An 11,946-nucleotide genomic window follows, 5' to 3' on the forward strand; every position below is an offset into this window, starting at 1 on the left:
CGTTTAGATTTATTATCCCTAAAATGGGTGACATGTTGGTATTAACCACCTGGAAAACTTGTAATATTACAAGAAATATTGTCACAATTTTTTTTTTATTTCTAGATCCAAGAGTGATTGTAGAAGAGTCAGGTGCATATGTGTCTATCTTAAGATTTAAACGACTCCAAGAATCAGATCAAGCAATTTATGTCTGCAAGGCAAGTGGTTTAGAACGTCGACATAATTTGAAGGTTTATGGTAAGTAGAAGACATATTTTGAGTGGATTTCTTCAGCATAACAGCATAAATCATTTTGCGGTTGTCTGTGTGAGCCATAGACATACCTATATCTGTATGCTTCACTAAGTAGCTCTACAGAATTTTCTCTGTACCATATTTTATTTTCAAAATGGATGTGTTCTTGTTAGTCCCCAGTTGTGATGAACCATGTGAAAATGGAGGTGTTTGTGATGGTGGTGTCTGTAGATGTACTCCACTCTACCGTGGTCCTCAGTGTGAATTCCCATATGTTGGTAAGTTACATGATTTTATATCTACTCTCAATGTAGCCCTAATAACAGTTTTTCCAAGTTAAACTTAACTTTCAAGTCAAATGGATTATATGGGATTATTATAAATATATCTAATCTCACCTTGCCCTAATGAAATGCTGGTGCACTTCCCAGCCAACTGCCAATTTACACAGACAAAGCAGTAACGGTAATAAATATATAAAATCTATGTTATTCCTTATGACCATTTACACACAACGAGGAGCGGATGGGTGGTTCCCGCTCAGGATAGATACAGATTCTATGTGGGACAAGCTACATGTTTTTTCCGCTTACCATTACCGCTCGTCTTTGTAAATTGGCCTTACAACATCCAAGTCCGAATACCCACAAATTCTTGCTAAGGAATACATTTTAAAATCTGATTTTTATCTTATATATTCATAAATATTTTCCACCAGTGGAGAAACCATTTGAATTGACTATCACTCCGAGTTCTTCAAAAGATCCAACACCTGGCAGCCGTTACAGTTTACTGTGTAAAGCAAGTGAAAGTGCACGAGCACCTCCCATGTGGACTGATGCCAATGGCAAAGCTATTGAAAGCTCTGAAGGTACGGTTATCTAAGAAAATACTATATTATTGATTGACTCTCCAAATAACATTTTGGGCTGGCCTAATATGCCCGGTTTTCCAGAAATTGTGGTATTCCAAATGTATTTTTAACGGTAAAAAAGGATTTTGGAAAACGTTTTGGAAAACTTTTGTTTTGAGAGAGTTTTCTGGTTTTTGGGAGAGTCATATTGTCTATTAATATCAATTATTTTGAATAACTAACTACAATTGTAGAAATTTGTATTAACAGATATTTGTTACATTTGTTAGCATTTTCAGGATCTGGTGAAGGAGGGTCAGGATTAGAGCTTGGCTCAGGTGACGTTGGTTCTGGACTTCTTGGTGGCCTCCTGGAGAGGGTGTACACTGAGAAAGTCGCTGATGGTTCTGTGCGTCTTGTGATTAATGACATACAAGTGCGTGATGCTGGCTTGTATAAGTGCACATCAGGAGACAAGAGCATACCACATGTGCTCAGAGTCAGTAAGTATCCGTTTCCTAAAGTCGGGTGGATCACGGTGGGTAGCACTTGAGGTGCATGCTTCCTTTTTTTGACAGACTATAGTTTATACTTATGTTTGCGCTCCTTCTTTTAAAAAATAATGGATCCTCCCCAGCAACTGATTTTTTATCCAGCAGTTCAATTATACAAATGGTTACTGTCTGAAATCAATAAACATTTATTACAAATTCTGCATTGTTAATTTCAATTTACCTCACTATCTACAGAGGACAACTGCCGTGACCTATGTCAAAATGGAGCGTGTGTTAGTGGTATATGCCGTTGCTTACCTCATTACATTGGCAAATACTGTGATGAAAAAGGTAAGAAACAGTTTAAATGTAAAATGCATAATAGTCTATATTTTATATAATTTTACGATTAATCAAGAAATTAACACACGATATTGTATCATGTATTGTATAAAAAATGGCATTAACAGATACTATTTAATTATGTGCTAAAATTGGTTCACTTCAAAATGTCAATGGTAGTTGTTTTTTCTCTGCCACTAGCTTTCTGAATATATTAAATTCTTCACAAATGGACTACAAGTCCATAAATCCACTGTCATGATGATATAAATCATAAACCAGTTCAGTAATATAAATGTTTCTGTTTCAGTTGCTGGATGTGATGAGACTGCACCTTGTGAAAATGGAGGTACATGTCTTGGAAGTCAATGTTTGTGCACTGAACAGTATGAGGGTGACCTCTGCCAATATAACAGTAAGTAACAAGAATACTAATAAAGATAAGACAATATTTACAAAAAACTTTATCATCGTATCTAATCATGTAATATCTCTCTTGCAGAGGACAATTTGCGAAATCTACGAATAGAGAAAGGAAGAGGAGACATACTAGAAGTTGGTAACACCGTAACATACACATGCATTGCAAGTGGTCAAGATGGCATAATAAATCCACAATGGATTGATCCCAGTCAGAGGTCTATCTCCAATACAATTCCAGGTAATATTACAAAAAAGGAAAACTTTTTATTATATGTATGACGAGTTTGTGTAACATAACTTATTATTAAAATCTAAACTTTTTTTATTCAGGAAATCATTTTGTTGTAACAAAATTGTCAGAGCAAGAGACAAAGCTAACAATCAATGGTTTGCAGACATCAGATGAAGGCTTCTATACATGTAAAGCAGGACCTATTACCCGCATAACAGTTGTTCAATGTGAGTGATGACCAAAGAGATACTACTATATTAGTGAATGAAATGAACACGCTTAAAAAGAACATGCTTGTAATGGAGCTATTAATATGCTTGACCACCCCCCCCCCCCACCCCCAATTCCAGGTCCAATTCTGACACAGTGCTATGGTGGTAACTAACAACTATTTTTACTCTGCCCCCCTAAGCCTCAAATGAGTACCTCAAGGTCCAGGATCCTGACGTAGTGCTATGGTTGTAACAGACTCTTTCTACTCCACTCCTTCAACTCAAAAGAGACTTAGTTTATAAGCACAATAAATTATAGTTTATCCATCAATGGACCCCAATGGAAATAAGCTGGAATGATATTTACCGGCTTTTTGGGTTATCCATGGAAGACTACCGTATGTTTTAATTGTTCTTGTTTACCAATTGTAATGTATATTTGTGTACTTCCGAATAAATTCAAATCAAATTCAAATCAAATCCTTTAAATGGCGAGTTTCTTACTTTTGTATAAAAAAACATACATATGTAATCATAATCATATCATATAGCAATTTCTTGTTAATCAAATGAACCTATTGTAATATCTAAAAATGTCTTTCCACCAGTGCTTGTATGTACCCCATCATGTGTTAATGGTGGTAGATGCGTCGTTGGTGAATGCGAATGTCCAGAAGGTTACTTTGGAAACTTCTGTCAGAATCAAGGTACATATATTATAGTACAAATAACATGCCTGTAAACTAATATTTTCTAATTAATATTCTTTTATATTACCATAATCACTCCTTTGGTTCATTTGGCAAATTTTGTCTGAACGAAGGTACATTTTATATCATATAGTACATTAAACAATATGTCTGTAAGGTATTGCTCTGTTAGAAATGTACAACTAATATTTTCTAATTCATATTCTTTGAATGCCAATTTTCTGAGAGTTCCTTTGGCAACTACATTTTATATCATACAGTACATTAAACAGCATGTCTCTAAGGTATTGGATACTGTTAGAGATTACAGTATAACTAATATTTTCTAATTCCTACCCTTAACATAATCACTCCTTTAATTATATATTAACTTTATTAATTAATATCATTAATGACTTATCCTTCTCTTCCCTCGTTCTTTCCTTGCTTGCTTCCTTCTCCACCTTTTTAGTTATTCATTGTCAACCAGGCTGTAAGAATGGTGGAACTTGTTTTAATGGGTATTGTGAATGTACACTAGGATATCATGGTGTATTCTGTGAAGTGGAAGGTAACAGTAATGTATTATGCATAATAATGTTCAGTTCTCAAAAGATAGTGCCATAAAGGATTTTTGTTAAAAAGGTTAAAACTTGTATTCAAAGGTAGTCATATTTGGTGTTTATGAGAGAGCATTTAAATTGAATAACATAGTAAACACTAAAACAATATAAAAATCTATGTTATTTTTTTATGACCATTTACACAAAACGTGGATTGAGCTGGAAACCTCCTCAGGATAGATACAGATTCTAAATGGGACAAGAATGCAGATTTCCGGTTACCGTTACCACTTGTCTGTGTAAATTGGTCTTTAGGGTTTATTAGAAAGAACAGGATTATTATATTCCACTAACGTTGCATTTGTTTTACAGATGTGAATCCCTTATCAATGACCATTGAACCACAACAAGGCAACATCATTTACAGTGGTGAGACCATCTCATATGTATGTGAGATGACAGGCGGGGATAGTAACAATGGCATCAACATTTTATGGCGTGGACCAGATGGACAAAGACTTTCTTCAAGCAGTCCAGGTTAGCAATGAGATTGTTTTCATAACCATGAGCCTTTGTGATGATGTTAATGCATAATAGTCAGATTTGTTGACTCTATTTACCATAAAGCTCTGTCTACGTTATCAAACTATACAAAAAAGTGTGATGTGCCCAAATATGGTAGTGATATGCCCAAATATGGTAGTGATTTGACATCATCATTTCTATATATGTCACAAAAAGTTTGATAGTGAAATCCATAGATTGATTGATTGATTGATTTTAGTGAATTACTTTTAAGGGAAATGTCGTACATAATACATAATGCAATTTTAAAATATTTAGCTTTCTGAAAAAATGGTGGTAACGTGGTACATAAATATTGATAATTTATTCATTGGACATAGGTACAGATCATGTATATGTTGAAGCCATGGCCCCAACCGTCAGTCGCCTTGTGATACAAGATGTAATCAAGGGTGACTCTGGAGTGTACACTTGTGAGAGTGGCAACCTCAACAGCACCTTGGTGGTATCATTACAAGGTAAGTACGCACATCTTACTAACTTAGTCCGAGTTTTGGCTCCCACAGCAGAACATCTGAAATAATTACAAACATCACAATCTTATAAACAAATTATAATTTCATTATTCACAAACATTCAACAATATTCTGAAATTAACAATTGAAATGTTATCAAACCAGGTAAACATTTACAATCTTATCTCACTTATATCAAGTTTGATCATTATCTTTGTAAAATTTAGACCGTCCTTGTGATGTCACATGTACCAATGGAGGTACTTGCGAAGATGGAACATGCATATGTACTGATGACTATTCTGGAACGTTCTGTCAGAAATATAGTAAGTTTATTTAAGTTTTTTTAACTGATTTCCTACCAGACAACCAACATACTATAAGTCCAGAATGGATATTCATGTGTTCCATTTATAAGCATCTTAGATGGTGGTAACAATTGTTTCCATTCTCAAATCACATCAATAAACACATTTCTTTCTTTTCAGCTGTTGGTAGTACGTTTATCACTGTAACTCCAAATGTCACAAAGAATCCTAGTGGTGGAGATGATTTGGTTGTTGTTTGCCAGACACGTGGAAGGGGTGCACCAAAAAGGCCTAGTTGGAGATATCCAAATGGGGATAATGTCTTTGCTCTCAAAAGAGGTATTGATATATTTAAAAAAAATGATATTTCTATTTGTAATCAATCTGAACAAGGCAATCTAACAGGATGCTGAGCTGCAGAGATCAAAGGGTTTATCTGTAGCTATGACACAATCACTTCCATGCCCCTTAACAGACACTGCATGCCGTGGAGAATATGTATATAGTACATTACTGTTCGTATTGGTCACAGCCAGACATAAAATCAAACTTTTTCCTATCTTGGCAAGGCGAGCTCAGCGTCCTGTTGTTAGATTGCCTTGATATGAATACAATTAAATATAATATAATCCAAACATATCCAGTGTATTTAAATTATGGCATGTAAGACATGTAAGTACTATTGTAGAGTATGAAAGGTGGGTTACCCCTGACATTAATATTGTTATATTATTACATTATAATACATTAAATAAATATATGAAAATGAATGAATACCCCTTTTCCTACTAGACTAATATAATAATATGCGTATTTTATCTTCTAGCTGGGAGCAACGAACGTGTTTACATTGTGAGAACCAATGCTGTATCAACTCGACTCGTAATGAATGGAGTAACACAAGAAGATGCTGGAATGTACCGATGTTTTGCAAAAGAATTGAGTACAGTCTTTACATTAGATGTAGCAGGTACATTCATACATCATTATTAAGCCTAGTTCAGTATCAGGTTTTAATATTTAAAGATATACTGTCCCCTGAAAAAAACCATTTATTTAATATTTGTGTTAAATATTGCATTTTAGTGGCTCATAAATAGTTGACCAAAAATTGGATCGAAAAAAAAATGATTTACCTGAAAAAATAGTCAAATTGAGTGGAAGTAAATGACTTTTGGTTGAATTTACCTGTTTATTTTGTCTATACACCAATAGTTATTTCTCTATAGAAGTGATTAAAACTATTCAAAGCATTTTTTGTGTTAATCTTCATTTTTCATGTTTTTGGAGGACTATACATCTTTAATAACTTTATTCTATACTTTTAATAATAGCCTAAATATTTAATTGTTAAAATATCATTTAATTTCTTAGAACTGCAGTGTGCCCAGCCTTGCCAAAATGCTGGACAGTGTGTCAATGGTGTTTGTGATTGTCAACCAGGCTATAGTGGCCTACAATGTGAAATCGAAGGTAAATTACGTTTGCCATAGTATTGTCATTAATTTGTTAAATGTATATATATTATTTCTTCTTTTATAATTTGTATATTTTTGGTTTTAAAAAAACAACATAATTTTAAGTCTTAACAACAACAATTGATAAATGTTCATATCTATACATATGTTACTATTGTTTCTGATATCATCAATTTTAATATTCTACAGCTAACAGACGCAAAAGAAGTGCAGGTACTTATTGTACGCGAATCTCTTGTGACTTTATTTGCATACTGCCTATTTGCATATTCACAACTTTATTTGTTGAATGAACTGTCTGAATTTTTATTTCTCCTAATATATGTGATTGAAACTTATTCTAATTTCAATTATATTTTTCTGGAATGCATTTAAACAAAAATTGAATTAGGCTAGTGTTCCTTAAATAATGACCCTTAGATGCATTTTAATGGAATGCATTTATTGTGAATACAATCTTTTTATTTTAACTAAAGCTCTGTCTACACTATCAAACTTTATGTGACAACAAATGTGATGTACCTATATATGGACATGATGATTTCATATCACTACCATATTTGAGTATATCACTACCATATTTGATAGTTTAGACAGAGCTTTACGTTCTTGTTGCATGTATTATACTGTACATTATCTTATGGTTGTGGTCAGAATATTGCACTTGATAAGTTTAAAATATAAAGCATGAAAATCAAATTCTTATCCTCATCCTGAAAGCTATAGACTGAAAATATATTTTGAAAATATTAGTGAAGCAGTTCAGGTTTTCATATGACCAACTCAGTGGCGTAACGCAAAGACCCCTGTTTAAGCACTCTCAAGGGGCCAACGCTGGGTAGTTGCATTGGACTGTTCATGCTCTGGGGCCTCTTGAGCTCTGAGGTGTAAAAAGGATTATAAAAAGCACTATCCTGGTTGAAGTTCAATTCAATGAGTTATTGATTACTACACCCAATTGAATTACTACACCGACATTCTTTGTTTATAACTATAGATTGCCCAGTTCCATGTATGAATGGTGGATACTGCCATGATGATGCATGCATATGTCTGTCTGGATTTGCCGGACCTTCATGTGAGAGCATATTACCAATGGGTGTTTTGATAAAACCAGTTGAAGACCTCAAAGTGGGAAAGTATATGGAGTGGTCATGCATAGCTAATGAGACTCTGTCAAGTCAACCTCCACGTTGGATTGCACCAGATGGCCAACCAATATATGCATCAGGTAATTTACATTAAGAGAAAAAAAACGGCCCTGCAAAAATAAATGTCTTTACGGAAAAATTGTATTGTATTGTATCCAGTCAGGCCAAATCTTACTTTTAATATTTGTCTTATCTTTTAAAACTTGAGGTTGATAATATGTTATACTGCTTTTAACCAACCAAGTTCGCACAGTTTAATATTAAATAAATGTTTAATGGTTTGGGTACATTTAGTAGTTTTAACTTGACTTAAATTATATTCAGGATCTGAACATGTACGTGTGGAAATTAGATCATCGAGTGTTAGTAATTTGGTTATCAATGAAATTCAACTAAGTGATGATGGCTTTTACCAGTGCATATCAGGCAATGTACAAGCAACACTTAAAGTAGACCTTAAAGGTATGTTGATCACATCATTTCTTTGACCTTAGTGTTAAGGATTAGTGTATTGCAGTAGAATATATAACTCATTTTTACCCTGATAAGTTTGTGTAAAGGTTCATCAAATATTTCACCATGAAAGCTGCAAGGATGCAACTTCACTTGTGTAAATATAAAGTAACAATAAAACACTGCAATACCTACATAGCCTGGGTTGTTTAATCATATTAAAATTGTCATTGATTTTACAGTAGCAGAGTGTGATTGCTTCAATGGAGGTCATTGTGAGAATGGAGAGTGTATTTGTCCTCCAGGCTTTGGTGGTTCTAGATGCCAAGTATCTGGTGAGTTTTGTTTTTTTGGATGTAACCATCAGTATCTACAGTACATTCATATGCTAGATGTAAGAAACATTAGTAATGCATGATTGGACAGTAAGAGCTTTTCAGTGAGTATTTTGTTTAAATTGTTGTTGTTTGTACATTTCAGAGTGTCGCTTGCCTTGTGAGAATGGAGGGCGCTGTGTAAATTCCATCTGTCGCTGCCGAGCTGGATATGTTGGCATCTCATGTCAAAGAAGAGGTAAGGAAGTCTTATTAAATTCATCTTGCTCAGAATAGATATTTGATAGTGATGACAGAATGTGATCTAATTATTAAAACCATGTATGTTTTTTAGTTGTTGATTGTCCTGAAACATGTCAAAATGGAGGAACCTGTAGCTTTGGCCGATGTTACTGTCCAGCTGGATTTTTTGGAGAATTCTGTGAAATGATTGGTAAACTCAATTTAATTGTTATCATTTTAATCATCATTATTAATATCTGTACTTCTACTGTTCGTAAACAGTAATGTTAGTATTATATATATATTTTTATCTATTTCAAAGCCAGAGGTAAACTTTATTACCATCAGAACAATTGGTTACCCCTTTCTTGTATCATTACTTACGTAAATTGATTCAATCTTATTTAAATTGATTCAATCTTATTTAAACTGATTCAATCTATGTAAACTGATTCAATATTATGTAAACTGATTCAATCTTATTTAAACTGATTCAATCTTATGTAAATTGATTCAATCTTATTTAAACTGATTCAATCTATGTAAACTGATTCAATATTATGTAAACTGATTCAATCTTATGTAAACTGAATCAATCTTATATAAACTGATTCAATCTTATGTAAACTGATTCAATCTTATGTAAACTGATTCAATCTTATGTAACTCATTCAATCTTATGTAAACTAATTCAATCTTTTTCAAAGACGGTGTTTGTGAACCAAGCTGTGAAAATGGAGGAACATGTTTTAATGGAATGTGCATTTGCTCACCTACACACGAGGGTTCTTATTGTCAGAAGAAAGGTAATCCATTTATTTACTTATTTATCCAAAGGCAAGTTACTAAATGTGTGTGAGTAACTGGATCTCAATGGAGATACAAGTAAAATAAGCCAAATCAAAGTAAAACAGCCAAAAAGATTTGCAGAGCTTTCAGACAACACTAGCCCTTTATTAGTACAGGTGACTGTACTTGGACAGGATTGAGATTATAAAGCAGACAAGCGAATAAAACGAAATATATTTTAGTGACAACCCTTTGTGAATTCATGTTAAAGATAAAGTGATTTTCAACTGTACAACACTCAGGTGAAAATGGTTATCTATTAATAGATAAATATTATTCTTTTTTTCGTTTAGTTGAGACTACTGCTGCACTTGTAATCTTTCCGGATGACCAGCATGTCCTAATGGAAGGAGTAAATACATTGATCAACTGTGAATCTGTCGGCCCAGATGCACCAATTGATCCCTACTGGATAGGACCTAATGGTCGCCTACCTACTAGAGTCACCGGTAAGGTGTATTCATTTTAAATTCAAGCTTGTTTAATTTCTGAATGATTGTCATTTGGTGGCCGTAGAATATATAATTACAGTTAAACCAATACCTACTCCTTTGTTACCCAATAAACTGTCTACTGAATATTATAGAGTTTGGCCGTGGTGATCAAACAAAAAGTACTCCTTATAGGAGTTCTCTCTAAATAGAGGTGTCCCAAAAGAAGAGTTCTACTCTGTGTACATATCTGAAGATACACAGACTTTAGGAATTTATTTTGTATATTTTAATTTGTTTAAAGCCGATGAAGATGATCGTGTATACTTGGAACAACTAACAGACTTTGAAACGAACCTTGTCATAAATGGATTTAGCCAAGGAGATGTTGGCACTTACACCTGTGTTGCTGGGCCACTAACCAAGACCATACGCATTGTTTCTCTAGGTGAGTACACAGTAGTGAAAAACACTGTCAACTAATACAACATGAGCTAATCGTAGATTACCACTGATGAAATCTACTTCTGGTTCCCCAACATCCATTACTGCTACTCACATTTTGTTGGAATGTTTAAATAGAGAGCTTTCCATTTGTGACAACCATTGATGGTCATTGCTTAGACCAAAGCAATCTAACAACAGGACACTGAGCTCACCTTGACAAGATAGGAACTCATAACAGTCCTTTGATCTTATGTCAGGCTGCGACAAATACCAACAGTACTGTACTATGTATACATATTCTCTGCAGCGCGCTATGTCTGTTAAGGGGCGTGGGACTGATCGTGTCGCAGCCATGGGTAAACCCTTTGATCTCCGAAGCTCAGCATCCTGTTGTTAGATTGCCTTGCCTGGACCTAGAAACTACATGTGTCGAGGAATACATTGAGGAAGCATGTTCCATGTGCCCAATGAATTGACATGACCTAACTTGTTCCTGGATTGCAAATAGAATGCTCCCTGTTATTTAAGAAGTTAAGCAGATAGATATTGTAGACCGCCCCAATTGCTATTACCAAAAGTAGCTTTATTATAAATATAGATGTACTTCATTTAATAGTTTTAGATTACTTCATTTGATATATTAACTTTTATAATTGCTTTCATTTGTCTGCATGGCATTGATTGATGTACATATTGGTGAAGTAAAAATAGTCAGCAGATCTAGTACAATTTTGTAATAGTTCTTTAGCTATAGTTTTACTGCATGTATTTGTTAGTCTTATTACATTTGCGCTTGCTGTTTCAATCACAATCTTAGGCCTACTCTGTACTAAGGAGTGTACTAATCATGGTGTATGTGAAAATGGAGCTTGTACCTGCCCTCCAGGATATTTTGGTGAATTATGTGAGCTTGCAGGTAAAGTAGACAGCATAGTTATAGGTTGTTTGTTGCCATACTGATGTAGGTACAGTACATATGCCCACCCTGAGATAAAAGCCACCTCTCAGTAAAAGTTCACCTTGGGTTAGATATATACTCTAGAGGTACTGGGGTATTTAAGCTCACTCAAAGGGTAATTCTATGCAATGCTGTTTCAAATGGCATATGTCAATCAGTATGGTAACATTTTGTTGATAGAACTGATTTATTTATATAGATAGTGCTTGTAGAAATTACCAAGTAGCAC

The 11,946-nt window shown here is 34.1% G+C and overlaps 1 protein-coding gene across 10 annotated transcripts in view; it reads left to right on the plus strand.

Annotated features, from left to right (window-relative positions):
- LOC144850041 (uncharacterized) overlaps positions 1–11,946 on the plus strand; it is a 131,538-nt gene that overhangs the window by 105,954 nt on the left and 13,638 nt on the right. For 7 of the 10 annotated variants that reach the window (XM_078707207.1, XM_078707206.1, XM_078707214.1 and 4 more), the window contains 26 exons: positions 106–240; positions 411–515; positions 956–1,108; positions 1,381–1,593; positions 1,840–1,935; positions 2,237–2,341; positions 2,429–2,587; positions 2,680–2,808; positions 3,402–3,500; positions 3,955–4,053; positions 4,418–4,582; positions 4,951–5,088; positions 5,313–5,411; positions 5,574–5,732; positions 6,220–6,363; positions 6,768–6,866; positions 7,061–7,084; positions 7,869–8,102; positions 8,347–8,484; positions 8,718–8,810; positions 8,956–9,048; positions 9,145–9,243; positions 9,740–9,838; positions 10,175–10,330; positions 10,617–10,760; positions 11,577–11,675. In XM_078707207.1, the coding sequence (XP_078563333.1) occupies positions 106–240; positions 411–515; positions 956–1,108; positions 1,381–1,593; positions 1,840–1,935; positions 2,237–2,341; positions 2,429–2,587; positions 2,680–2,808; positions 3,402–3,500; positions 3,955–4,053; positions 4,418–4,582; positions 4,951–5,088; positions 5,313–5,411; positions 5,574–5,732; positions 6,220–6,363; positions 6,768–6,866; positions 7,061–7,084; positions 7,869–8,102; positions 8,347–8,484; positions 8,718–8,810; positions 8,956–9,048; positions 9,145–9,243; positions 9,740–9,838; positions 10,175–10,330; positions 10,617–10,760; positions 11,577–11,675 (3,276 nt within the window). The remainder of the gene's footprint in view (positions 1–105; positions 241–410; positions 516–955; positions 1,109–1,380; positions 1,594–1,839; positions 1,936–2,236; positions 2,342–2,428; positions 2,588–2,679; positions 2,809–3,401; positions 3,501–3,954; positions 4,054–4,417; positions 4,583–4,950; positions 5,089–5,312; positions 5,412–5,573; positions 5,733–6,219; positions 6,364–6,767; positions 6,867–7,060; positions 7,085–7,868; positions 8,103–8,346; positions 8,485–8,717; positions 8,811–8,955; positions 9,049–9,144; positions 9,244–9,739; positions 9,839–10,174; positions 10,331–10,616; positions 10,761–11,576; positions 11,676–11,946) is intronic. The other 3 variants (XM_078707212.1, XM_078707208.1, XM_078707210.1) reach the window with 3 other exon arrangements.

The sequence above is a fragment of the Antedon bifida genome, chromosome 8 (genome assembly GCF_963402885.1).
Source record: "Antedon bifida chromosome 8, ecAntBifi1.1, whole genome shotgun sequence".
Lineage (NCBI taxonomy): Eukaryota > Metazoa > Echinodermata > Crinoidea > Comatulida > Antedonidae > Antedon > Antedon bifida.